At 51.3% G+C, this 23,897-nt stretch overlaps 1 protein-coding gene across 2 annotated transcripts in view; it reads left to right on the forward strand.

The window, feature by feature from the left end:
* The first annotated feature begins 148 nt into the window (after nucleotides 1-148).
* Nucleotides 149-23,897, forward strand: part of LOC109878464 (WASP homolog-associated protein with actin, membranes and microtubules) — a 35,219-nt gene continuing 11,470 nt past the window's right edge. The window contains exons 1-6 of one of the 2 annotated variants that reach the window (XM_031812851.1): nucleotides 149-833; nucleotides 11,246-11,419; nucleotides 16,512-16,662; nucleotides 18,098-18,267; nucleotides 21,328-21,496; nucleotides 23,495-23,712. In XM_031812851.1, coding sequence (XP_031668711.1) covers nucleotides 255-833; nucleotides 11,246-11,419; nucleotides 16,512-16,662; nucleotides 18,098-18,267; nucleotides 21,328-21,496; nucleotides 23,495-23,712 — 1,461 coding nt within the window. In that variant the 5' untranslated portion in view covers nucleotides 149-254. The remainder of the gene's footprint in view (nucleotides 834-11,245; nucleotides 11,420-16,511; nucleotides 16,663-18,097; nucleotides 18,268-21,327; nucleotides 21,497-23,494; nucleotides 23,713-23,897) is intronic. The other variant, XM_031812852.1, reaches the window with a different exon arrangement.

Consider the following 23,897-nt stretch of genomic DNA (forward strand, 5'->3'; position numbering starts at 1 on the left):
CAATATTTTCTTGAAGGTGACACATTGTATTAAATATTCAAATATCTTGAAATAAATCGCTGATACATTGTAGCGAATGAAATTGGCTGTGGAATTCCCCCTGAGCATGTGACGGAAAGGTCAAAGTTGAAGGTAAAGAGAACGCCACGGGAAATACTACGTCATCGTTACAAATGGCCGACGTTGTAAACAAGGCAGAGGAATACAAGTTTTAGTTCGCTAGCTAGCTAGCTACATGTTTACCACACAAAAAAATGAATAGCATAGACTGCGAGCGTTTGGACAGCTTGGACGGCTGGGTCGCCATCAAAACGAACATATTCGAAGAAAACGAGACGTTCAAGCTCGGTTTTATCGTTCAGTGGAATGTGATCGAGTCCAAGTTCGCGGTCACCTGTCACAACAGAACTCTCCAGCGACAGAAGCGCAAAGACCAGCTTGCTGTCTGCGAAACCGAAACCAGCTGGGCCGGACTCTTCTCTGTTAACGACTTAAAAAATGTCCACCGTCAGTTTACAGGGGTCGGGGATGTCGTCGCACCCTATTTCCCCGACCTGTCGGACTTCAAGGAGGGTAACATTTGGGACATGATCTTTCTCGGTAGCAATCGGACGTTCAACCAAGATGATCAAGAGAGAGATCTGGATACACCTTGCCGTCAGCTGGAGAAGTACTTCAGCACTGCGATAGATATCTGTGGCAGGAAGATAGTGCTGGACTCGCTTTTCCCGCAGGACGAGCGAGATGTCGAGGAGTACTTTGAGAACATGCAGGAGTTCAAGAGGAAAACCATGCAGGATGAGGTCACCAGGGCTAAGGATCACCTTAGGAAGGTCAGTGGCCAATTTGAATTAGTGATCTATACAAGCTGTGGCCTGTCACTGTTCTTCAATCCTGGTCCAGCCACATGGGTTGCAAACTTTTGTTCTAGCCCAGCACTAACCAATCACTACGCCTACGCCCCTACTCCTGATTCAAATGAGCAGGCTACATTGATGGGCTGGAACAAAAGTCTGCAGTCTCAGGGGGCTCCCATGAGACAAACCGGTAGTCTACTCTGCTTACCGATGCCCCCACTATCCAGTAATCAAGTCACTGTGAGTAAACCCTAAAAATGTCTGTCCAACATTTAGGCATTTTAAATCCCCTCATGACACTGGGATAGATGCCCTTCCACCCTGGTTCACATAGGGGTTTTAATAAAGATGCAGTGTCACTGTCGTCACTATTGTTGCACAATATGACACCACGTGAGAAGGAAAACATGACCAATCCCAGCCGGTTGATTATCCAGTCAGGCTTCATTCCTGTTACTCATGTTGTTATCACCCTGCAAGGTGTTCTTCCCTGAGGTCTTGGCTAGAAACGGGGACATTAGCCTGTCATTCATTCTCTGTTTCTATGTTGACAGTAGTTTTAGGATAATTATTTTAATTGAACTAGGCAAGTCAGTTAAAAACAAATTCTTATTTACAATGACAGCCTACCAGGGAACAGGGGCACATTTTTACCTTGTCATTTCGGTTACTGGCCCAATGCTCTAACCACTAGGCTACCTAATAGCCAATGACACATGCATTCGAGCCCAACTAATATGGTTTTTGGGTCGGATCCCGGGAGCCTACTGTTTCACAGTGTCATTTTCCCAAACTGAATTCTCATAAATTGCCATCCAATTTGACTTTTGCTTTCAAAAAGTATCTCAGTAGAACATGCAAGTAAGAACATTGAATTCTACTGTGCTGATATTACCGTGCGTTATAGGAAAATAATGCACGCTCTAGAATGGTCTTCAAGCCAATCAGAGACAAGTATTCAACAATGCCATGGTATGAACTGTGTTAAAGCAGATAGGCTTTATAAAGACGTTCAAACGGCAGAAACACGACTTAGTTTTTACACTTTCTGCTTCTCGCTGTTTATTATCTATGCAGTCACTTTACCCCTACCTGTGTACAAATGACCTCGACTAACCTGTACTCCCGCACACTGACTCAATACCGGTGGCCCCTGTATATAGCCTCCACACTGACTCAATACCGGTGCCCCCTGTATATAGCCTCCACACTGACTCAATACCGGTGCCCCCTGTATATAGCCTCCACACTGACTCAATACCGGTGCCCCCTGTATACAGCCTCCACACTGACTCAATACCGGTGCCCCCTGTATATAGCCTCCACACTGACTCAATACCGGTGCCCCCTGTATATAGCCTCCACACTGACTCAATACCGGTGCCCCCTGTATATAGCCTCCACACTGACTCAATACCGGTGCCCCCTGTATATAGCCTCCACACTGACTCAATAACGGTGCCCCCTGTATATAGCCTCCACACTGACTCAATACCGGTGCCCCCTGTATATAGCCTCCACACTGACTCAATACCGGTGCCCCCTGTATATAGCCTCCACACTGACTCAATACCGGTGCCCCCTGTATATAGCCTCCACACTGACTCAATACCGGTGCCCCTGTATATAGCCTCCACACTGACTCAAGGCCCTAGCACTGACTCAATACCGGTGCCCCCTGTATATAGCCTCCACACTGACTCAATACCGGTGCCCCCTGTATATAGCCTCCACACTGACTCAATACCGGTGCCCCCTGTATATAGCCTCCACACTGACTCAATACCGGTGCCCCCTGTATATAGCCTCCACACTGACTCAATACCGGTGCCCCCTATATATAGCCTCCACACTGACTCAATACCGGTGCCCCCTGTATATAGCCTCCACACTGACTCAATACCGGTGCCCCCTGTATATAGCCTCCACACTGACTCAATACCGGTGCCCCCTGTATACAGCCTCCACACTGACTCAATACCGGTGCCCCCTGTATATAGCCTCCACACTGACTCAATACCGGTGCCCCCTGTATATAGCCTCCACACTGACTCAATACCGGTGCCCCCTGTATATAGCCTCCACACTGACTCAATACCGGTGCCCCCTGTATATAGCCTCCACACTGACTCAATACCGGTGCCCCCTGTATATAGCCTCCACACTGACTCAATACCGGTGCCCCCTGTATATAGCCTCCACACTGACTCAATACCGGTGCCCCCTGTATACAGCCTCCACACTGACTCAATACCGGTGCCCCCTGTATATAGCCTCCACACTGACTCAATACCGGTGGCCCCTGTATATAGCCTCCACACTGACTCAATACCGGTGCCCCCTGTATACAGCCTCCACACTGACTCAATACCGGTGCCCCCTGTATACAGCCTCCACACTGACTCAATACCGGTGCCCCCTGTATATAGCGTCCACACTGACTCAATACCGGTGGCCCCTGTATATAGCCTCCACACTGACTCAATACGGTGCCCCCTGTATACAGCCTCCACACTGACTCAATACCGGTGCCCCCTGTATATAGCCTCCACACTGACTCAATACCGGTGCCCCCTGTATACAGCCTCCACACTGACTCAATACCGGTGCCCCCTGTATACAGCCTCCACACTGACTCAATACCGGTGCCCCCTGTATATAGCCTCCACACTGACTCAATACCGGTGGCCCCTGTATATAGCCTCCACACTGACTCAATACCGGTGCCCCCTGTATACAGCCTCCACACTGACTCAATACCGGTGCCCCCTGTATATAGCCTCCACACTGACTCAATACCGGTGCCCCCTGTATATAGCCTCCACACTGACTCAATACCGGTGGCCCCTGTATATAGCCTCCACACTGACTCAATACCGGTGCCCCCTGTATATAGCCTCCACACTGACTCAATACCGGTGCCCCCTGTATACAGCCTCCACACTGACTCAATACCGGTGGCCCCTGTATATAGCCTCCACACTGACTCAATACCGGTGCCCCCTGTATATAGCCTCCACACTGACTCAATACCGGTGCCCCCTGTATATAGCCTCCACACTGACTCAATACCGGTGCCCCCTGTATATAGCCTCCACACTGACTCAATACCGGTGCCCCCTGTATATAGCCTCCACACTGACTCAATACCGGTGCCCCCTGTATATAGCCTCCACACTGACTCAATACCGGTGCCCCCTGTATACAGCCTCCACACTGACTCAATACCGGTGCCCCCTGTATATAGCCTCCACACTGACTCAATACCGGTGCCCCTGTATATAGCCTCCACACTGACTCAATACCGGTGCCCCCTGTATATAGCCTCCACACTGACTCAATACCGGTGGCCCCTGTATATAGCCTCCACACTGACTCAATACCGGTGCCCCCTGTATATAGCCTCCACACTGACTCAATACCGGTGCCCCCTGTATACAGCCTCCACACTGACTCAATACCGGTGCCCCCTGTATACAGCCTCCACACTGACTCAATACCGGTGCCCCCTGTATATAGCCTCCACACTGACTCAATACCGGTGCCCCCTGTATATAGCCTCCACACTGACTCAATACCGGTGCCCCCTGTATACAGCCTCCACACTGACTCAATACCGGTGCCCCCTGTATATAGCCTCCACACTGACTCAATACCGGTGCCCCCTGTATACAGCCTCCACACTGACTCAATACCGGTGCCCCCTGTATACAGCCTCCACACTGACTCAATACCGGTGGCCCCTGTATACAGCCTCCACACTGACTCAATACCGGTGCCCCCTGTATATAGCCTCCACACTGACTCAATACCGGTGCCCCCTGTATATAGCCTCCACACTGACTCAATACCGGTGCCCCCTGTATATAGCCTCCACACTGACTCAATACCGGTGCCCCCTGTATATAGCCTCCACACTGACTCAATACCGGTGGCCCCTGTATATAGCCTCCACACTGACTCAATACCGGTGCCCCCTGTATATAGCCTCCACACTGACTCAATACCGGTGCCCCCTGTATATAGCCTCCACACTGACTCAATACCGGTGCCCCCTGTATATAGCCTCCACACTGACTCAATACCGGTGCCCCCTGTATATAGCCTCCACACTGACTCAATACCGGTGCCCCCTGTATATAGCCTCCACACTGACTCAATACCGGTGGCCCCTGTATATAGCCTCCACACTGACTCAATACCGGTGCCCCCTGTATATAGCCTCCACACTGACTCAATACCGGTGGCCCCTGTATATAACCTCCACACTGACTCAATACCGGTGGCCCCTGTATATAACCTCCACACTGACTCAATACCGGTGGCCCCTGTATATAGCCTCCACACTGACTCAATACCGGTGGCCCCTGTATATAGCCTCCACACTGACTCAATACCGGTGCCCCCTGTATACAGCCTCCACACTGACTCAATACCAGTGGCCCCTGTATATAGCCTCCACACTGACTCAATACCGGTGGCCCCTGTATATAGCCTCCACACTGACTCAATACCGGTGCCCCCTGTATACAGCCTCCACACTGACTCAATACCGGTGCCCCCTGTATACAGCCTCCACACTGACTCAATACCGGTGCCCCCTGTATATAGCCTCCACACTGACTCAATACCGGTGCCCCCTGTATATAGCCTCCACACTGACTCAATACCGGTGCCCCCTGTATACAGCCTCCACACTGACTCAATACCGGTGCCCCCTGTATATAGCCTCCACACTGACTCAATACCGGTGCCCCCTGTATATAGCCTCCACACTGACTCAATACCGGTGCCCCCTGTATATAGCCTCCACACTGACTCAATACCGGTGCCCCCTGTATATAGCCTCCACACTGACTCAATACCGGTGCCCCCTGTATATAGCCTCCACACTGACTCAATACCGGTGCCCCCTGTATATAGCCTCCACACTGACTCAATACCGGTGCCCCCTGTATACAGCCTCCACACTGACTCAATACCGGTGCCCCCTGTATACAGCCTCCACATTGACTCAATACCGGTGCCCCCTGTATATAGCCTCCACACTGACTCAATACCGGTGCCCCCTGTATATAGCCTCCACACTGACTCAATACCGGTGGCCCCTGTATATAGCCTCCACACTGACTCAATACCGGTGCCCCCTGTATACAGCCTCCACACTGACTCAATACCGGTGCCCCCTGTATATAGCCTCCACACTGACTCAATACCGGTGCCCCCTGTATACAGCCTCCACACTGACTCAATACCGGTGGCCCCTGTATATAGCCTCCACACTGACTCAATACCGGTGCCCCCTGTATATAGCCTCCACACTGACTCAATACCGGTGCCCCCTGTATACAGCCTCCACACTGACTCAATACCGGTGCCCCCTGTATACAGCCTCCACACTGACTCAATACCGGTGGCCCCTGTATATAGCCTCCACACTGACTCAATACCGGTGCCCCCTGTATATAGCCTCCACACTGACTCAATACCGGTGCCCCCTGTATACAGCCTCCACACTGACTCAATACCGGTGCCCCCTGTATATAGCCTCGTTATTGTTATGTCATTTTATTGTTACTAAATATATATATATATGTGTTTATTTAGTACATATTTTATTAACTCTAATTTTTTAACTGCATTGTTGGTTAAGGGATTGTAAGTAAGCATTTCCCAGTAAGGTCTATACCTGCTGTATTCGGCGTATGTGACAAATAACATTTGTTTTGATTTCTCTCTCCCTATTATCCATGCACAACCCTGTGCATGAATATAGGCCTGTACAGTGTCTATATACACAACAACCAAGATGTTTCAAAGGCAGAAAGAAATGTATTCTTCTTCTCTCCTTATTCCCTGTACCGTGCTGCTCTAATCCTGTGGGTGTGAGGTGAGCACCGAGGCTGGATTAGTTTGGCAAGAGAGTGGAGATGTCTCTCAGATCGTTCTCTCTCTCTCCCTCTTAAACAAGGCAAGAAGGGCATTCTATGCCATGAAAAGGAACAAAATTCAACATCCCAATTATTAGGATCTGGCTAAAAATACTTTAATAATTTCTAGAACCAATTGCCCTTTATGGTTGTTAAGTCTGGGGCACGCTCACCAACCAAGATAACACAAAATGGCAATTCAGACTCTGCATGCAGAATTCTGTAAGAATACCCCAAATAATGCATGCAGAGCAGAATTAGGCCGATACTCGCTAATTATCAAAATCCAGAAAAGAGCATTGCAATTCTCCAACCACCTAAAAGGAAGCGACTCCCAAACCTTCCATAACAAAGCCATCACCTACAGAGAGATGAGAGAACAGAGAGTACACAGTGGCAGAATACCTGTCCACTGACTGACCCAAAATTAAGGAAAGCTATTTGACCCTAAACAGAGAGTACACAGTGGCAGAATACCTGACCACTGACTGACCCAAACTTAAGGAAAGCTATTTGGCCCTTAACAGAGAGTACACAGTGGCAGAATACCTGACCACTGACTGCCCTAAACAGAGAGTACACAGTGGCAGAATACCTGACCACTGACTGACCCAAAATTAAGGAATGCTATTTGGCCCTAAACAGAGAGTACACAGTGGCAGAATACCTGTCCACTGACTGACCCAAACTTAAGGAAAGCTTTGACCCATATGTTTATTTATTGTCAGCTAAGAACAAATTGTTATTTACAATGACGGCCTACACCGGCCAAACCCGACGACGCTGGGCCAATTGTGCGCCGCCCTATGGGACTCCCAATCACGGCCGGATGTGATTCAGCCTGGATTCGAACCAGGGACTGTAGTGACGCCTCTTGTACACACACAGAGTATTGCAAACCCAGTAAGTCACTGTCATAAAGGTCGAGACAGGAATACTAATTGTCCATATCAAAGGCAGATATGTAATTACTCTGTCTAAAGAATGGATTCACCACCAAGGCATACAGCTGAAGAATGAACACAATACTAACATGACAAGGCATTATTCTAGATCAGACAGGAAGAGAGAGAGAGAAGAGAGGGGGTCATTTCCTAAAAGGCCCCAAGAGTTGACCAATAGCATTACTGTAAAGTTAACCTCCAATAAGATATCAGACCTACAGGATGTAATGACAGCTTCACAGAGGTTTGACAGAATGAGGATGGTTGAGAGCAGCACAGAGAAGGCTGAATTCCTGAGAAGACCATAGACCGTAATGAGTCACATTCGGGGGCTCGGAAGCCCTACATCATTCTCCCTTGAACTCCCTTGATTCTGGATCAGACAGAAGAAGTGTTAACTGGACGGGACTGTAGTCACTGCAGACCGTCTTCAGAACCAGCAGTTCAGGGTCCGAGCAGCGTCACTTCAGGAGGGTCCTTTTGACCGGTAGCATTGTCTTCTGCTTTAGACATGTAAATGTCCTTCAGTAACACCTTCCTGCATGCAAGCTAGGAAGGAATGCGCCATTCTTCTGCTTTAGACATGTAAATGTCCTTCAGTAACACCTTCCTGCATGCAAGCTAGGAAGGAATGCTCCGTTCTTCTGCTTTAGACATGTAAATGTCCTTCAGTAACACCTTCCTGCATGCAAGCTAGGAAGGAATGCTCCGTTCTTCGGCTTTAGACATGTAAATGTCCTTCAGTAACACCTTCCTGCATGCAAGCTAGGAAGGAATGCTCCGTTCTTCTGCTTTAGACATGTAAATGTCCTTCAGTAACACCTTCCTGCATGCAAGCTAGGAAGGAATGCTCCGTTCTTCTGCTTTAGACATGTAAATGTCCTTCAGTAACACCTTCCTGCATGCAAGCTAGGAAGGAATGCGCCGTTCTTCTTTGTTAGAGCAAAACACAGAGACTAAAGGTATGCCAAGACATCACAGATTCATTCAATATTTTGAACATTAAATAGTGTGTTTATCTGATTGGGTTTGTCAACAGCAACTTCAGATGTGGTTTTATAAAGTCAAAAGATGATCAGAGCTCACTGCATCATAAAATACAGTATATTTTTACACTCTGTGTGTCACTCTGTGTGTCGCGTAGAGACGACCTAGCCGGACCTGTGTAGAGACGACCTAGCCGGACCGCGTAGAGACGACCTAGCTGGACCGCGACCTAGCCGGACCTGTGTAGAGACGACCTAGCCGGACCGCGTAGAGACGACCTAGCCGGACTGCGACCTAGCCGGACCTGCGTAGAGACGACCTAGCCGGACCTGCGTAGAGACGACCTAGCCGGACCTGCGTAGAGACGACCTAGCCGGACCTGCGTAGAGACGACCTAGCCGGACCTGCGTAGAGAAGACCTAGCCGGACCTGCGTAGAGACGACCTAGCCGGACCTGCGTAGAGACGACCTAGCCGGACCTGCGTAGAGACGACCTAGCCGGACCTGCGTAGAGACGACCTAGCCGGACCTGCGTAGAGACGACCTAGCCGGACCTGCGTAGAGACGACCTAGCCGGACCTGCGTAGAGACGACCTAGCCGGACCTGCGTAGAGAAGACCTAGCCGGACCTGCGTAGAGACGACCTAGCCGGACCTGCGTAGAGACGACCTAGCCGGACCTGCGTAGAGACGACCTAGCCGGACCTGCGTAGAGACGACCTAGCCGGACCTGCGTAGAGACGACCTAGCCGGACCTGCGTAGAGACGACCTAGCCGGACCTGCGTAGAGACGACCTAGCCGGACCTGCGTAGAGACGACTTAGCTGGATTATGGTTGCAGTTTGATTCCAACCCCTTTATTTTGTGCAGTGATGTCCTCAGGGACCTAACAGTGTTATCAAGCAAGTTCATTGTTAGTTTGCTGTGTCGCAATTAGTTCTAGAATTAACATCCTCTTAGATTTGTTTCCTTATGCTTGCCAATATGGCCAGTAATGATGAATTTCATCACCAGTCAAAATCTAATGTGAGATCTTTTTTGATCAAATCATTAATATAATCGATGGCTTTAACTCAAACAGATCGGTTCCTAACATATTCTCCACCACTCATGTGTTCCTTACATATTCTCCACCACTCATGTGTTCCTAACATATTCTCCACCACTCACTCACTCCTTACATATTCTCCACTACTCATGTGTTCCTTACATATTCTCCACTACTCATGTGTTCCTAACATATTCTCCATATTCTCCACCACTCACTCACTCCTTACATATTCTCCACTACTCATGTGTTCCTTACATATTCTCCACTACTCATGTGTTCCTAACATATTCTCCACTACTCATGTGTTCCTTACATATTCTCCACTACTCATGTGTTCCTTACATATTCTCCACTACTCATGTGTTCCTAACATATTCTCCACTACTCATGTGTTCCTAACATATTCTCCATATTCTCCACCACTCACTCACTCCTTACATATTCTCCACTACTCATGTGTTCCTAACATATTCTCCACCACTCATGTGTTCCTTAACATATTCTCCACTACTCATGTGTTCCTAACATATTCTCCACTACTCATGTGTTCCTAACATATTCTCCACTACTCATGTGTTCCTTACATATTCTCCACTACTCATGTGTTTCTAACATATTCTCCACTACTCATGTGTTCCTAACATATTCTCCACCACTCATGTGTTCCTAACATATTCTCCACCACTCATGTGTTCCTAACATATTCTCCACCACTCACTCACTCCTTACATATCTGGGGAATCTAGTTGAATAAACTCCAGTTTAGCCCAAATGATCTTTAGGATGTATCACGTCAGGGTCATTTTACTGTGGTGGGGTAAAATTAGATGGTCCCATAGAGTCACATCGGGGGGCTGGTCCGCCACACACATACACGTTGCTGGAATGAACATCTGACTCACGATAGCATCAGCTGCAGTACACTGAGTACTGGAACAGTGGGACACTAAGTCCACATCAAGTCGTGGTAGAATAGAACCAGAACAGTGGGACACTAAGTCCACATCAAGTCGTGGTAGAATAGAACCAGAACAGTGGGACACTAAGTCCACATCAAGTCGTGGTAGAATAAATCTTCAGAGATAAATAAAACAAGACCTATATATCTGTCTGTCATCACAACGAACAGTAACCAGGCCATGGTCATCTGTGGGCTACAGGACTGTGTTAGTTCACTGAGCTAAAGGCATTAGCCTAGCTCTGGGAGAAGACTTAAGGGATAGTTTTGGGATGTTGTTCATTGGTACATAAAGGACTTCATACAGGTCAGTGACTCTGGACTTTAACTTCTTGCGTCACCTGACGTTGGCCGGAGTTCGTTCCACAGGTCATAAAGTGAACTGGCCAGTCACCTGACAAATACATTATTATTTTATTTTTTTGAAAACGTGAGATACTGTAATACGCTAGTCTGTTTCGTGTAAATATAATTTGATTGATTAGCCTAATATAATAGAATGTATTGATTGATTGACAGATCCTTCAGAGTCATGGAGGTGCAGACAGAATGATTCTACTGCTACAGATCTACCACGAGGAGGACCTAGCCTACCAGGACCTGGTCACCGTAGCAACCACCTTCTACCAGTACCTGCTGCAACCCTTCAGAGACATGAGAGAACTGGCAGGGCTCTACAAGATGGAGATACTGGTAGGTGGAGAGACACACACACACACACACACCCCTCCCTTCAGAGACATGAGAGAACTGGTAGGTGGAGAGACACACACACACACACACACACACACCCACCTCCCTTCAGAGACATGAGAGAACTGGCAGGGCTCTACAAGATGGAGATACTGGTAGGTGGAGACACACACACACACACACACACACACACCCCTCCCTTCAGAGACATGAGAGAACTGGCAGGGCTCTACAAGATGGAGATACTGGTAGGTGGAGAGACACACACACACACACACACCCCTCCCTTCAGAGACATGAGAGAACTGGTAGGTGGAGAGACACACACACACACACACACACACACCCACCTCCCTTCAGAGACATGAGAGAACTGGCAGGGCTCTACAAGATGGAGATACTGGTAGGTGGAGACACACACACACACACACCCCTCCCTTCAGAGACATGAGAGAACTGGCAGGGCTCTACAAGATGGAGATACTGGTAGGTGGAGAGACACACACAAACACACACACACCCCTCCCTTCAGAGACATGAGAGAACTGGCAGGGCTCTACAAGATGGAGATACTGGTAGGTGGAGAGAGACACACACACACACACACACCCCTCCCTTCAGAGACATGAGAGAACTGGCAGGGCTCTACAAGATGGAGATACTGGTAGGTGGAGACACACACACACACACACCCCTCCCTTCAGAGACATGAGAGAACTGGTAGGTGGAGACGCACACACACACACACACACCCCTCCCTTCAGAGACATGAGAGAACTGGCAGGGCTCTACCAGATGGAGATACTGGTAGGCGGAGAGACACATACACACACACACACACCCCACACACACACTATGCCGAAACACACTAAGCCGACACACACTACGCAGAAACCCACGCTCGTACACACACACACACACACACTATGCCGACACACACTATGCCGACACACACTACGCCGACTCATACTACGCAGAAACCCCACGCTCGTACACACACACACTGATTGGTTGTAATTTAGCGTGAACCTGCTCATGAGTTTTTGATACAAGGTGGAATACAGCCAGAATCCAACTGCTCTGGTCTCTGTCACCAAGCTGAGGTCACAAAGACACCCCCCCTATGTCGCTGTTCTAATCCCCCCCCCCCATGTCGCTGTTCTAATCCCCCCCCCGATGTCGCTGTTCTAACCCCCCCTTCGCCGATGTCACTGTTCTAATTCCCCCCACAACCCGATTTCGCTGTTCTAATTCCCCCCCCGATGTCGCTGTTCTAAACTAAACCCCCCCCGATGTCGCTGTTCTAAACTAAACCCCCCCATGTCGCTGTTCTAAACCCCCCCCATGTCGCTGTTCTAAACCCCCCCATGTCGCTGTTCTAATCCCCCCCATGTCGCTGTTCTAAACACCCCCATGTCGCTGTTCTAATCCCCCCCATGTCGCTGTTCTAATCGCCCCATGTCGCTGTTCTAAATCCCCCCATGTCGTTGTTCTAAATCCCCCATGTCGCTGTTCTAAATCCCCCCCCGATGTCGCTGTTCTAATCCCCCCCCGATGTCGCTGTTCTAAACCCCCCTCATGTCGCTGTTCTAAACCCCCCATGTCGCTGTTCTAAACCCCCCCATTTCGCTGTTCTAAACCCCCCCATGTCGCTGTTCTAATCCCCCCATGTCGCTGTTCTAAACCCCCCCATGTCGCTGTTCTAATCGCCCCCATGTCGCTGTTCTAAACCCCCCCATGTCGTTGTTCTAAATCCCCCCATGTCGTTGTTCAAAACCCCTCCCCCCCCGATGTCGCTGTTCTAATCCCCCCCCCCCCCCGATGTCGCTGTTCTATCCCCCCCATGTCGCTGTTCTATCCCCCCCATGTCGCTGTTCTATCCCCCCCATGTCGCTGTTCTAAACCCCCCCATGTCGCTGTTCTAACCCCCCATGTCGCTGTTCTAACCCCCCCCATGTCGCTGTTCTAACCCCCCATGTCGCTGTTCTATCCCCCCCATGTCGCTGTTCTATCCCCCCCATGTCGCTGTTCTAATCCCCCCCATGTCGCTGTTCTAACCCCCCCATGTCGCTGTTCTAATCATCCCCCCCGATGTCGCTGTTCTAATCCCCCCCGATGTCGCTGTTCTAATCCCCCCCCGATGTCGCTGTTCTAATCCCCCCCATGTCGCTGTTCTAATCCCCCCCCCCGATGTCGCTGTTCTAATCCCCCCCCGATGTCGCTGTTCTAACCCCCCCTTCGCCGATGTCACTGTTCTAATTCCCCCCACAACCCGATTTCGCTGTTCTAATTCCCCCCCCGATGTCGCTGTTCTAATCCCCCCCGATGTCGCTGTTCTAACCCCCCCATGTCGCTGTTCTAATCCCCCCCCCCGATGTCGCTGTTCTAATCCCCCCCCCGATGTCGCTGTTCTAACCCCCCCATGTCGCTGTTCTAATCCCCCCCCAGATGTCGCTGTTCTAATCCCCCCCGATGTCGCTGTTCTAACCCCCCGATGTCGCTGTTCTAACCCCCCCCATGTCGCTGTTCTAATCCCCCCCCCGATGTCGCTGTTCTAATCCCCCCCCGATGTCGCTGTTCTAAACCCCCCCTTCGCCGATGTCACTGTTCTAATTCCCCCCACAACCCGATGTCGCTGTTCTAAACCCCCCCCATGTCGCTGTTCTAAACCCCCCCCATGTCGCTGTTCTAAACCCCCCCATGTCGCTGTTCTAATCCCCCCATGTCGCTGTTCTAAACACCCCCATGTCGCTGTTCTAATCCCCCCCATGTCGCTGTTCTAATCCCCCCCATGTCGCTGTTCTAAACCCCCCCATGTCGTTGTTCTAAATCCCCCCATGTCGCTGTTCTAAATCCCCCCCGATGTCGCTGTTCTAATCCCCCCCCGATGTCGCTGTTCTAAACCCCCCTTGTCGTTCTAAACTCCCCCATTTCGCTGGTCTAAACCCCCCCATGTCGCTGTTCTAAATCCCCCATGTCGCTGTTCTAATCCCCCCCATGTCGCTGTTCTAATCCCCCCCATGTCGCTGTTCTAATCGCCCCCATGTCGCTGTTCTAAACCCCCCCATGTCGTTGTTCTAAATCCCCCCATGTCGTTGTTCTAAACCCTCCCCCCCCCGATGTCGCTGTTCTAATCCCCCCCCCCGATGTCGCTGTTCTATCCCCCCCATGTCGCTGTTCTATCCCCCCCATGTCGCTGTTCTATCCCCCCCATGTCGCTGTTCTAAACCCCCCCCATGTCGCTGTTCTAACCCCCCCATGTCGCTGTTCTAACCCCCCATGTCGCTGTTCTATCCCCCCCATGTCGCTGTTCTAATCCCCCCATGTCGCTGTTCTAATCCCCCCCATGTCGCTGTTCTAACCCCCCCATGTCGCTGTTCTAACCCCCCCCCCCCGATGTCGCTGTTCTAATCCCCCCCCGATGTCGCTGTTCTAATCCCCCCCATGTCGCTGTTCTAAGCCCCCCCCATGTCGCTGTTCTAATCCCCCCCATGTCGCTGTTCTAATCCCCCCCCGATGTCGCTGTTCTAATCCCCCCCCGATGTCACTGTTCTAATCCCCCCCCCCGATGTCGCTGTTCTAACCCCCCCCCGATGTCGCTGTTCTAATCCCCCCCCCGATGTCGCTGTTCTAATCCCCCCCCCCGATGTCGCTGTTCTAATCCCCCCCATGTCGCTGTTCTAATCCCCCCCCCATGTCGCTGTTCTAATCCCCCCCCGATGTCGCTGTTCTAATCCCCCCGATGTCGCTGTTCTAATCCCCCCGATGTCGCTGTTCTAACCCCCCCATGTCGCTGTTCTAATCCCCCCCCGATGTCGCTGTTCTAATCCACCCCCCGATGTCGCTGTTCTAACCCCCCCATGTCGCTGTTCTAATCCCCCCCCCCCAGATGTCGCTGTTCTAATCCCCCCCCCCCGATGTCGCTGTTCTAACCCCCCCGATGTCGCTGTTCTAACCCCCCCATGTCGCTGTTCTAATCCCCCCCCGATGTCGCTGTTCTAACCCCCCCTTCGCCGATGTCGCTGTTCTAATTCCCCCCACAACCCGATTTCACTGTTCTAATTCCCCCCCACAACCCGATTTCGCTGTTCTAATTCCCCCCCGATGTCGCTGTTCTAAACCCCCCCCATGTCGCTGTTCTAAACCCCCCCCATGTCGCTGTTCTAATCCCCCCATGTCGCTGTTCTAAACCCCCCCATGTCGCTGTTCTAATCCCCCCCATGTCGCTGTTCTAATCCCCCCCATGTCGCTGTTCTAACCCCCCCATGTTGCTGTTCTAATCCCCCCATGTCGCTGTTCTAACCCCCCCATGTCGCTGTTCTAATCCCCCCCATGTCGCTGTTCTATCCCCCCCATGTCGCTGTTCTATCCCCCCATGTCGCTGTTCTAACCCCCCCATGTCGCTGTTCTAACCCCCCCATGTCGCTGTTCTAATCCCCCCCATGTCGCTGTTCTAATCCCCCCCATGTCGCTGTTCCATCCCCCCCATGTCGCTGTTCTAATCCCCCCCATGTCGCTGTTCTAACCCCCCCATGTCGCTGTTCAAATCCCCCCCCCCCGATGTCGCTGTTCTAAGCCCCCCCCGATGTCGCTGTTCTAACCCCCCCCATGTCGCTGTTCTAATCCCCCCCCATGTCGCTGTTCTAATCCCCCCCCATGTCGCTGTTCTAATCCCCCCCCATGTCGCTGTTCTAATCCCCCCCCCCATGTCGCTGTTCTAATCCCCCCCGATGTCGCTGTTCTAATCCCCCCCCGATGTCGCTGTTCTAACCCCCCCGATGTCGCTGTTCTAACCCCCCCGATGTCGCTGTTCTAACCCCCCCGATGTCGCTGTTCTAATCCCCCCACCCCCCGATGTCGCTGTTCTAATCCCCCCCGATGTCGCTGTTCTAATCCCCCCCGATGTCGCTGTTCTAACCCCCCATGTCTCTGTTCTAACCCCCCCAGATGTCGCTGTTCTAACCCCCCCCGATGTCGCTGTTCTAACCCCCCCCGATGTCGCTGTTCTAAACCCCCCCCCCCCCCCCCCCCCCCCGATGTCGCTGTTCTAGAATGTAAAGCCTTTCTTCTGTTCTCTCTTGGCCCCTATCAGAAGTCTCTGGATGAGGAGGAGCTGGGTCCTAAGAGGATAGCAGCACTGGAGAGAGAGGCAGAGGAGTGGAGGAGGAGAGGAGAGGATGCAGTCTCCTCCATACAGGACATCACAGTCAGCTACTTCATAGAAACATCCAAAGCCCTTGGAGGTAGAGAGAGAGAGTGTGTGTGTATGAAGCATTAAGAGCCCCCTTATAGCAGCTCTCCACAGACCCTCTCAGCTGCCCCCCCCCCTTATAGCAGCTCTCCAGACCCTCTCAGCTGCCCCCCCCCTTATAGCAGCTCTCCACAGACCCTCTCAGCTGCCCCCCCCTTATAGCAGCTCTCCAGACCCTCTCAGCTGCCCCCCCCTTATAGCAGCTCTCTCCAGACCCTCTCAGCTGCCCCCCCCTTATAGCAGCTCTCCAGACCCTCTCAGCTGCCCCCCCCCCCTTATAGCAGCTCTCCAGACCCTCTCAGCTGCCCCCCCCCCTTATAGCAGCTCTCCAGACCCTCTCAGCTGCCCCCCCCCTTTTAGAGCAGCTCTCCAGACCCTCTCAGCTGCCCCCCCCCCTTATAGCAGCTCTCTCCAGACCCCCTCAGGTGCCCCCCCTTATAGCAACTCTCCACAGACCCCCTCAGCTGCCCCCCCCCTTTTAGAGCAGCTCTCCAGACCCCCTCAGCTGCCCCCCCTTTTAGAGCCGCTCTCCAGACCCCCTCAGCTGCCCCCCCTTTTAGAGCAGCTCTCCAGACCCTCTCAGCTGCCCCCCCTTTTAGAGCAGCTCTCCAGACCCCCTCAGCTGCCCCCCCTTTTAGAGCAGCTCTCCAGACCCCCTCAGCTGCCCACCCTTTTAGAGCAGCTCTCCAGACCCTCTCAGCTGCCCCCCCTTTTAGAGCAGCTCTCCAGACCCTCTCAGCTGCCCCCCCTTTTAGAGCAGCTCTCCAGACCCTCTCAGCTGCCCCCCCTTTTAGAGCCGCTCTCCAGACCCCCTCAGCTGCCCCCCCTTTTAGAGCAGCTCTCCAGACCCTCTCAGCTGCCCCCCCTTTTAGAGCAGCTCTCCAGACCCTCTCAGCTGCCCCCCCTTTTAGAGCCGCTCTCCAGACCCCCTCAGCTGCCCCCCCTTTTAGAGCAGCTCTCCAGACCCTCTCAGCTGCCCCCCCTTTTAGAGCAGCTCTCCAGACCCTCTCAGCTGCCCCCCCTTTTAGAGCCTCTCTCCAGACCCTCTCAGCTGCCCCCCCTTTTAGAGCAGCTCTCCAGACCCTCTCAGCTGCCCCCCCTTTTAGAGCCGCTCTCCAGACCCTCTCAGCTGCCCCCCCTTTTTAGAGCAGCTCTCCAGACCCCCTCAGCTGCCCCCCCTTTTTAGAGCAGCTCTCCAGACCCCCTCAGCTGCCCCCCCTTTTAGAGCAGCTCTCCAGACCCTCTCAGCTGCCCCCCCTTTTAGAGCAGCTCTCCAGACCCCCTCAGCTGGCCCCCCTTTTAGAGCAGCTCTCCAGACCCTCTCAGCTGCCCCCCCTTTTAGAGCCGCTCTCCAGACCCCCTCAGCTGCATATAGGGGAAACCTTGTGCCAAATGAACCCGTCTGTGTGGTTGATCTGTGTGACCAGGTATGCTGCGTGTGATGGGGGAGGATAAGCGTGGTTTTGGTCAGGCCTCCTGGGCCTCAGCAGCTCCTAGACTGGAGAAGCTGCGTTTCCTGCTGGCTAAAGAGACCCTGCAACACATGAGAGCAACTGAGATGTGTCTGCACCGCAAGAAACACACCATCAGAGAGAAGGTACTGTGTGTGTGTGTGTGTGTTTTAAAAGGCCATTCTCTGGATTGGTATTCCTATCTGATCAGATTCCCTGGGGGTGTCTGTAGCTCTGTCTGTAGCTGTGTCTCTGTCTGTAGCTCTGTCTGTAGACGTAGCTGTGTCTGTAGCTGCGTCTGTAGCTGTGTCTCTGTCTGTGTCTAGCTCTGTCTGTAGCTCTGTCTGTAGCTGCGTCTGTAGCTGTGTCTGTAGCTGTAGCTCTGTCTGTAGACGTAGCTGTGTCTGTAGACGTAGCTGTGTCTGTAGCTGTGTCTGTAGCTGCGTCTGTAGCTGTGTCTGTAGCTGTGTCTGTAGCTGTGTCTCTGTCTGTGTCTAGCTCTGTCTGTAGCTGTCTGTAGCTGTGTCTCTGTCTGTAGCTGTGTCTGTAGCTGTGTCTGTAGCTGCGTCTGTAGCTGTGTCTGTAGCTGTGTCGCTGTCTGTGTCTAGCTCTGTCTGTAGCTGTGTCTGTAGCTGTGTCTCTGTCTGTAGCTGTAGCTGTGTCTCTGTCTGTAGCTGTGTCTCTGTCTGTAGCTCTGTCTCTGTCTGTAGCTCTGTCTCTGTCTGTAGCTGTAGCTCTGTCTGTAGCTGTGTCTCTGTCTGTAGCTGTGTCTCTGTCTGTAGCTCTGTCTCTGTCTGTAGCTCTGTCTCTGTCTGTAGCTCTGTCTCTGTCTGTAGCTCTGTCTCTGTCTGTAGCTCTGTCTGTAGCTGTAGCTCTGTCTGTAGCTGTGTCTCTGTCTGTAGCTGTGTCTCTGTCTGTAGCTGTGTCTCTGTCTGTAGCTGTGTCTCTGTCTGTAGCTGTAGCTCTGTCTGTAGCTGTAGCTCTGTCTGTAGCTCTACCTGTAGCTCTGCCGGTAGATGTGTCTGTAGCTGCGTCTGTAGCTCTGTCGGTAGCTCTGTCTGTAGATGTGTCTGTAGCTGTGTCTCTGTCTGTAGCTGTGTCTCTGTCTGTAGCTGTAGCTCTGTCTGTAGCTCTGCCTGTAGCTCTGTCGGTAGCTCTGTCTGTAGATGTGTCTGTAGCTGTGTCTCTGTCTGTAGCTCTGTCTCTGTCTGTAGCTCTGTCTCTGTCTGTAGCTGTCTCTCTGTCTGTAGCTGCGTCTGTAGCTCTGTCGGTAGCTCTGTCTTTAGCTCTGTCTGTAGCTCTGTCTGTAGCTGTATCTGTAGCTCTGTCGCTCTCTCTTTCCGGGTCTTTGATCTTTCTATAGAGCTGAGTGTGAACAGAGAATTCCCCAGACAGACAGACAGCTACCCCTCCAGCTGTATGTCTACGTGTGTCAACTACCAACACTAGTCTGGATTCTGAACATCTCACAACTCTAGGAACAAGAAAATAGCATCTCAACTTTCAGAACTCTATGTTTCTTAAATGGGAAAATATAACCGTTTTTTTCAATTTCCTGAAAAGTTTATCTTTTGGAGATCAGAGCTTTTCATCCAACATCGATATGCAGAAACATACAGTGAGGCAAAAAAGTATTTAGTCAGCCACCAATTGTGCAAGTTCTCCCACTTAAAAAGATGAGAGAGGCCTGTAATGTTCATCATAGGTACACTTCAACTATGACAGACAAAATGAGAAGAAAAAAAATCCAGAAAATCACATTGTAGGATTTTTTAAATGAATTTATTTGCAAATTATGGTGGAAAATAAGCCTCGGTCTGTGGTGGTATGTAGACAGCTACGACAAATACAGATGAAAACTCGAGGTAGATAGTGTGGGCTACACCTTATCATGAGATTATTTATCTGAGGCGAGCATAACCTCGAGACTTCCTTAGAGATCGTGCACCAGCGGTTATTTACAAAAATACATAGTCCGCCGCCCCTTGTCTTACCAGATGCCGCTGTTCCATCCTGCTGATACAGCACATAACCAGCCAGCTGTATGTTGATAATGTCATCGTTCAGCCACGACTCCGTGAAGCAGAAGATATTTCAGTTTTGAATGTCCCGTTGGTAGTTTAATCTTCCTCGTAGGTCATCGATTTTATTTTTCAAAGATTGCACGTTTGCTAGCAGAACGGAAGGCAGTGGGTGTTTATTCGATCGCCTACAAATTCTCAGAAGGTAGCCCGCCCTCCAGCACCTTTTTCTCTACCTTCTCTTCAAGGAAATGATGGGGATCTGGGCCATATCAGTTGCTGCATTAGATCAGTTGCTGAAAATCACTTTGTAGGATTTTTAATGAATTTATTTGCAAATTATGGTGGAAAATAAGTATTTGGTCAATAACAAAAGTTTATCTCAATACTTTGTCATTGCCAACAAAGGGTATCTAACAGAGGTCAAATGTTTTCTGTAAGTCTTCAAAAGGTTTTCACACACTGTTGCTGGTATTTTGGCCCATTCCTCCATGCAGATCTCCTCTAGAGCAGTGATGTTTTGGGGCTGATATTTTCTATGGGGTTGAGATCTGGAGACTGGCTAGGCCACTGCAGGACCTTGAAATGCTTCTTACGAAGCCACTCCTTCGTTGCCCGGGCGGTGTGTTTGGGATCATTGTCATGCTGAAAGACCCAGCCACGTTTCATCTTCAATGCTCTTGCTGATGGAAGGAGGTTTTCACTCAAAATCTCACGATACATGGCCCCATTCATTCTTTCCTTTACACGGATCAGTCGTCCTGGTCCCTTTGCAGGAAAACAGCCCCAAAGCATGATATTTCCACCCCCATGCTTCACAGTAGGTATGGTGTTCTTTGGATGCAACTCAGCATTCTTTGTCCTCCAAACACGACGAGTTGAGTTTTTACCAAAAAGTTATATTTTGGTTTCATCTGACCATATGACATTCTCCCAATCTTCTTCTGGATCATCCAAATCCTCTCTAGCAAACTTCAGACGGGCCTGGACATGTACTGGCTTAAGCAGGGGGACACGTCTGGCACTGCAGGATTTGAGTCCCTGGCGGTGTAGTGTGTTACTGATGGTAGGATTTGTTACTTTGGTCCCAGCTCTCTGTAGGTCATTCACTAGGTCCCCCCGTGTGGTTCTGGGATTTTTTTTGCTGGAGCTGTTATAACCACAGTGTTCTATATTGTATCCTAGATGGGAGGTCTGTCTGGTCAGGACCAGAGGGGACCAGAGACTGTAGATAACCTAGAGCTTCAGTACTATGAGGCTCAGCTAGAACTCTACGATGCCAAGTTTGAGATCCTCAAGAACGAAGAGCTCCTATTGGTCGCTCAGATCGACACCCTGCGACGCCAGATAAAAGGTAGGTTACACACACACACACACACACATCTATACATTTAGATTTTTCAAAATGCAATGCAAAATGTTCAAAGTTTTTTTCAACTGACTCTGACGATGGCAGTCTCACAGTCCGACATGTTGACATCCAGATTTCTGTGGGTTCGAGAAGAGCAGCGTGGCTTCCTCTACTGTCCCTAGATAGAGATCTACTTCTGTTGTGTCACTGGATGACAAATAATGTCACAAAAGCAGATTTTCTGCATGTGAATTCCTTAATTACTGCCCATGGGGAAAATACTGTTTGTTTCCAAGGGTGTGTGTGTGTGTGTTTCTGTCTGCCATCCTTGGCAGGGCTTCGAGTACTTGGCTCTAGAGTCTAGATGTATTTTTATAACATGAGAGAGGAAGGCAGCAACCCCCTACCACTTCATTGTTCTTCCCCAATGAAAAGAGAGAGAAAGCAAAAGAAGAGGGTGAAAGAGTGGGAGCAAAATAGAGAGAGGAGCGATAGAGGGGGAGGGGGGGAGGGAGAGAAGGAGCGATAGAGGGGGGAGGGAGAGACAGGAGGGAGAGAAGGAGCGACAGGGAGGAGTGTGGGGGGAGGGAGAAAAGGAGCGATAGAGGGGGTAGGGAGAGACAGGAGGGGGGGGTGAAGGAGCGACATTGGGGTGAGGGAGAGGGAGAGAAGGAGCGTGGGGGAAGGGAGGGAAGGAGCGATAGAGGGGGGGAGGGAGCGAGGAGCGAGAGGGGGGAGGGAGTGAAGGAGCGACATTGGGGTGAGGGAGAGAAGGAGCGACGGAGGAGTGTGGGGGGAGGGAGAGAAGGAGCGACGGAGGAGTGTGGGGGGAGGGAGAGAAGGAGCGATAGAGGGGAAGGGAGAGACAGGAGGGGGGAGGGAGAGAAGGAGCGACGGACGAGTGTGGGGGGAGGGAGAGAAGGAGCGACAGTGGGGGGAGGGAGAGAAGGAGCGACAGGGAGGAGTGTGGGGGGAGGGAGAGAAGGAGCGACAGTGGGGTGAGGGAGAGAAGGAGCGACAGTGGGGTGAGGGAGAGAAGGAGCGATAGAGGAGTGTGGGGGAAGGGAGAGAAGGAGCGACAGGGAGGAGTGTGGGGGGAGGGAGAGAAGGAGCGACAGGGAGGAGTGTGGGGGGAGGGAGAGAAGGAGCGACAGGGAGGAGTGTGGGGGGAGGGAGAGAAGGAGCGACAGGGAGGAGTGTGGGGGGAGGGAGAGAAGGAGCGATAGAGGAGTGTGGGGGGAGGGAGTGAAGGAGCGACAGGGAGGAGTGTAGGGGGAGGGAGAGAAGGAGCTGCAGAGGAGGAAGGAGCGACAGAGTGGGGGGAGGGAGTGAAGGAGCGACAGAGTGGGGGGAGGGGGAGGGGGAGAAGGAGCGACAGAGAGGAGTGCGGGGGAAGGGAGAGGGGGAGAAGAAGGAGAGAGGGAGCAACAAGGAGGAGGGAGAGAACAACAGAGGAAGAGGAGATGGGAAGCGACAGATGTCTGCTTATCAGATTGTGTCTACAGAGATTTGTAGAATGTTTCAGAGCTGAAAGAGGAGGTGGTTTATTATGGTGTGTGTTTCAGAGCTGAAAGAGGAGGTGGTTTATTATGGTGTGTTTCAGAGCTGAAAGAGGAGGTGGTTTATTATGGTGTGTGTTTCAGAGCTGAAAGAGGAGGTGGTTTATTATGGTGTGTGTTTCAGAGCTGAAAGAGGAGGTGGTTTATTATGGTGTGTGTTTCAGAGCTGAAAGAGGTGTGTTTCAGAGCTGAAAGAGGAGGTGGTGTGTGTTTCAGAGCTGAAAGAGGAGGTGGTGTGTGTCTCAGAGCTGAAAGAGGAGGTGGTGTATTATGGTGTGTGTTTCAGAGCTGAAAGAGGAGGTGGTGTATTATGGTGTGTGTTTCAGAGCTGAAAGAGGAGGTGGTGTATTATGGTGTGTTTCAGAGCTGAAAGAGGAGGTGGTGTATTATGGTGTGTGTTTCAGAGCTGAAAGAGGAGGTGGTGTATTATGGTGTGTTTCAGAGCTGAAAGAGGAGGTGGTGTGTGTTTCAGAGCTGAAAGAGGAGGTGGTGTATTATGATGTGTGTGAGGATCCAGAGGAGCTCCAAAGCCTATCACAGACAGCTGCACCTTTAGACCCCACCCACTCACCTGTCAATAACCTGGGGCGATGCCTACAGCAGCTGGAAGCCAAGAGAGGGAACATCTGTGCCCGCCGCGCATACCTCCGCAACAAGAAGGTACCCTGGGGGGGGGGTGTTTGTGTTTGAACCTACCTCCACAGTAAGAAGGTACCAGGGGGTGTGTGTTAACCTACCTCCACAGTGAGAAGGTACCAGGGGGTGTGTGTTAACCTACCTCTACAGTGAGAAGGTACCAGGGGCTGTGTGTTAACCTACCTCCACAACAAGAAGGTACCAGAGGG

Source organism: Oncorhynchus kisutch, unplaced genomic scaffold (assembly GCF_002021735.2).
Source record: "Oncorhynchus kisutch isolate 150728-3 unplaced genomic scaffold, Okis_V2 Okis03b-Okis08b_hom, whole genome shotgun sequence".
Classification (NCBI taxonomy): domain Eukaryota; kingdom Metazoa; phylum Chordata; class Actinopteri; order Salmoniformes; family Salmonidae; genus Oncorhynchus; species Oncorhynchus kisutch.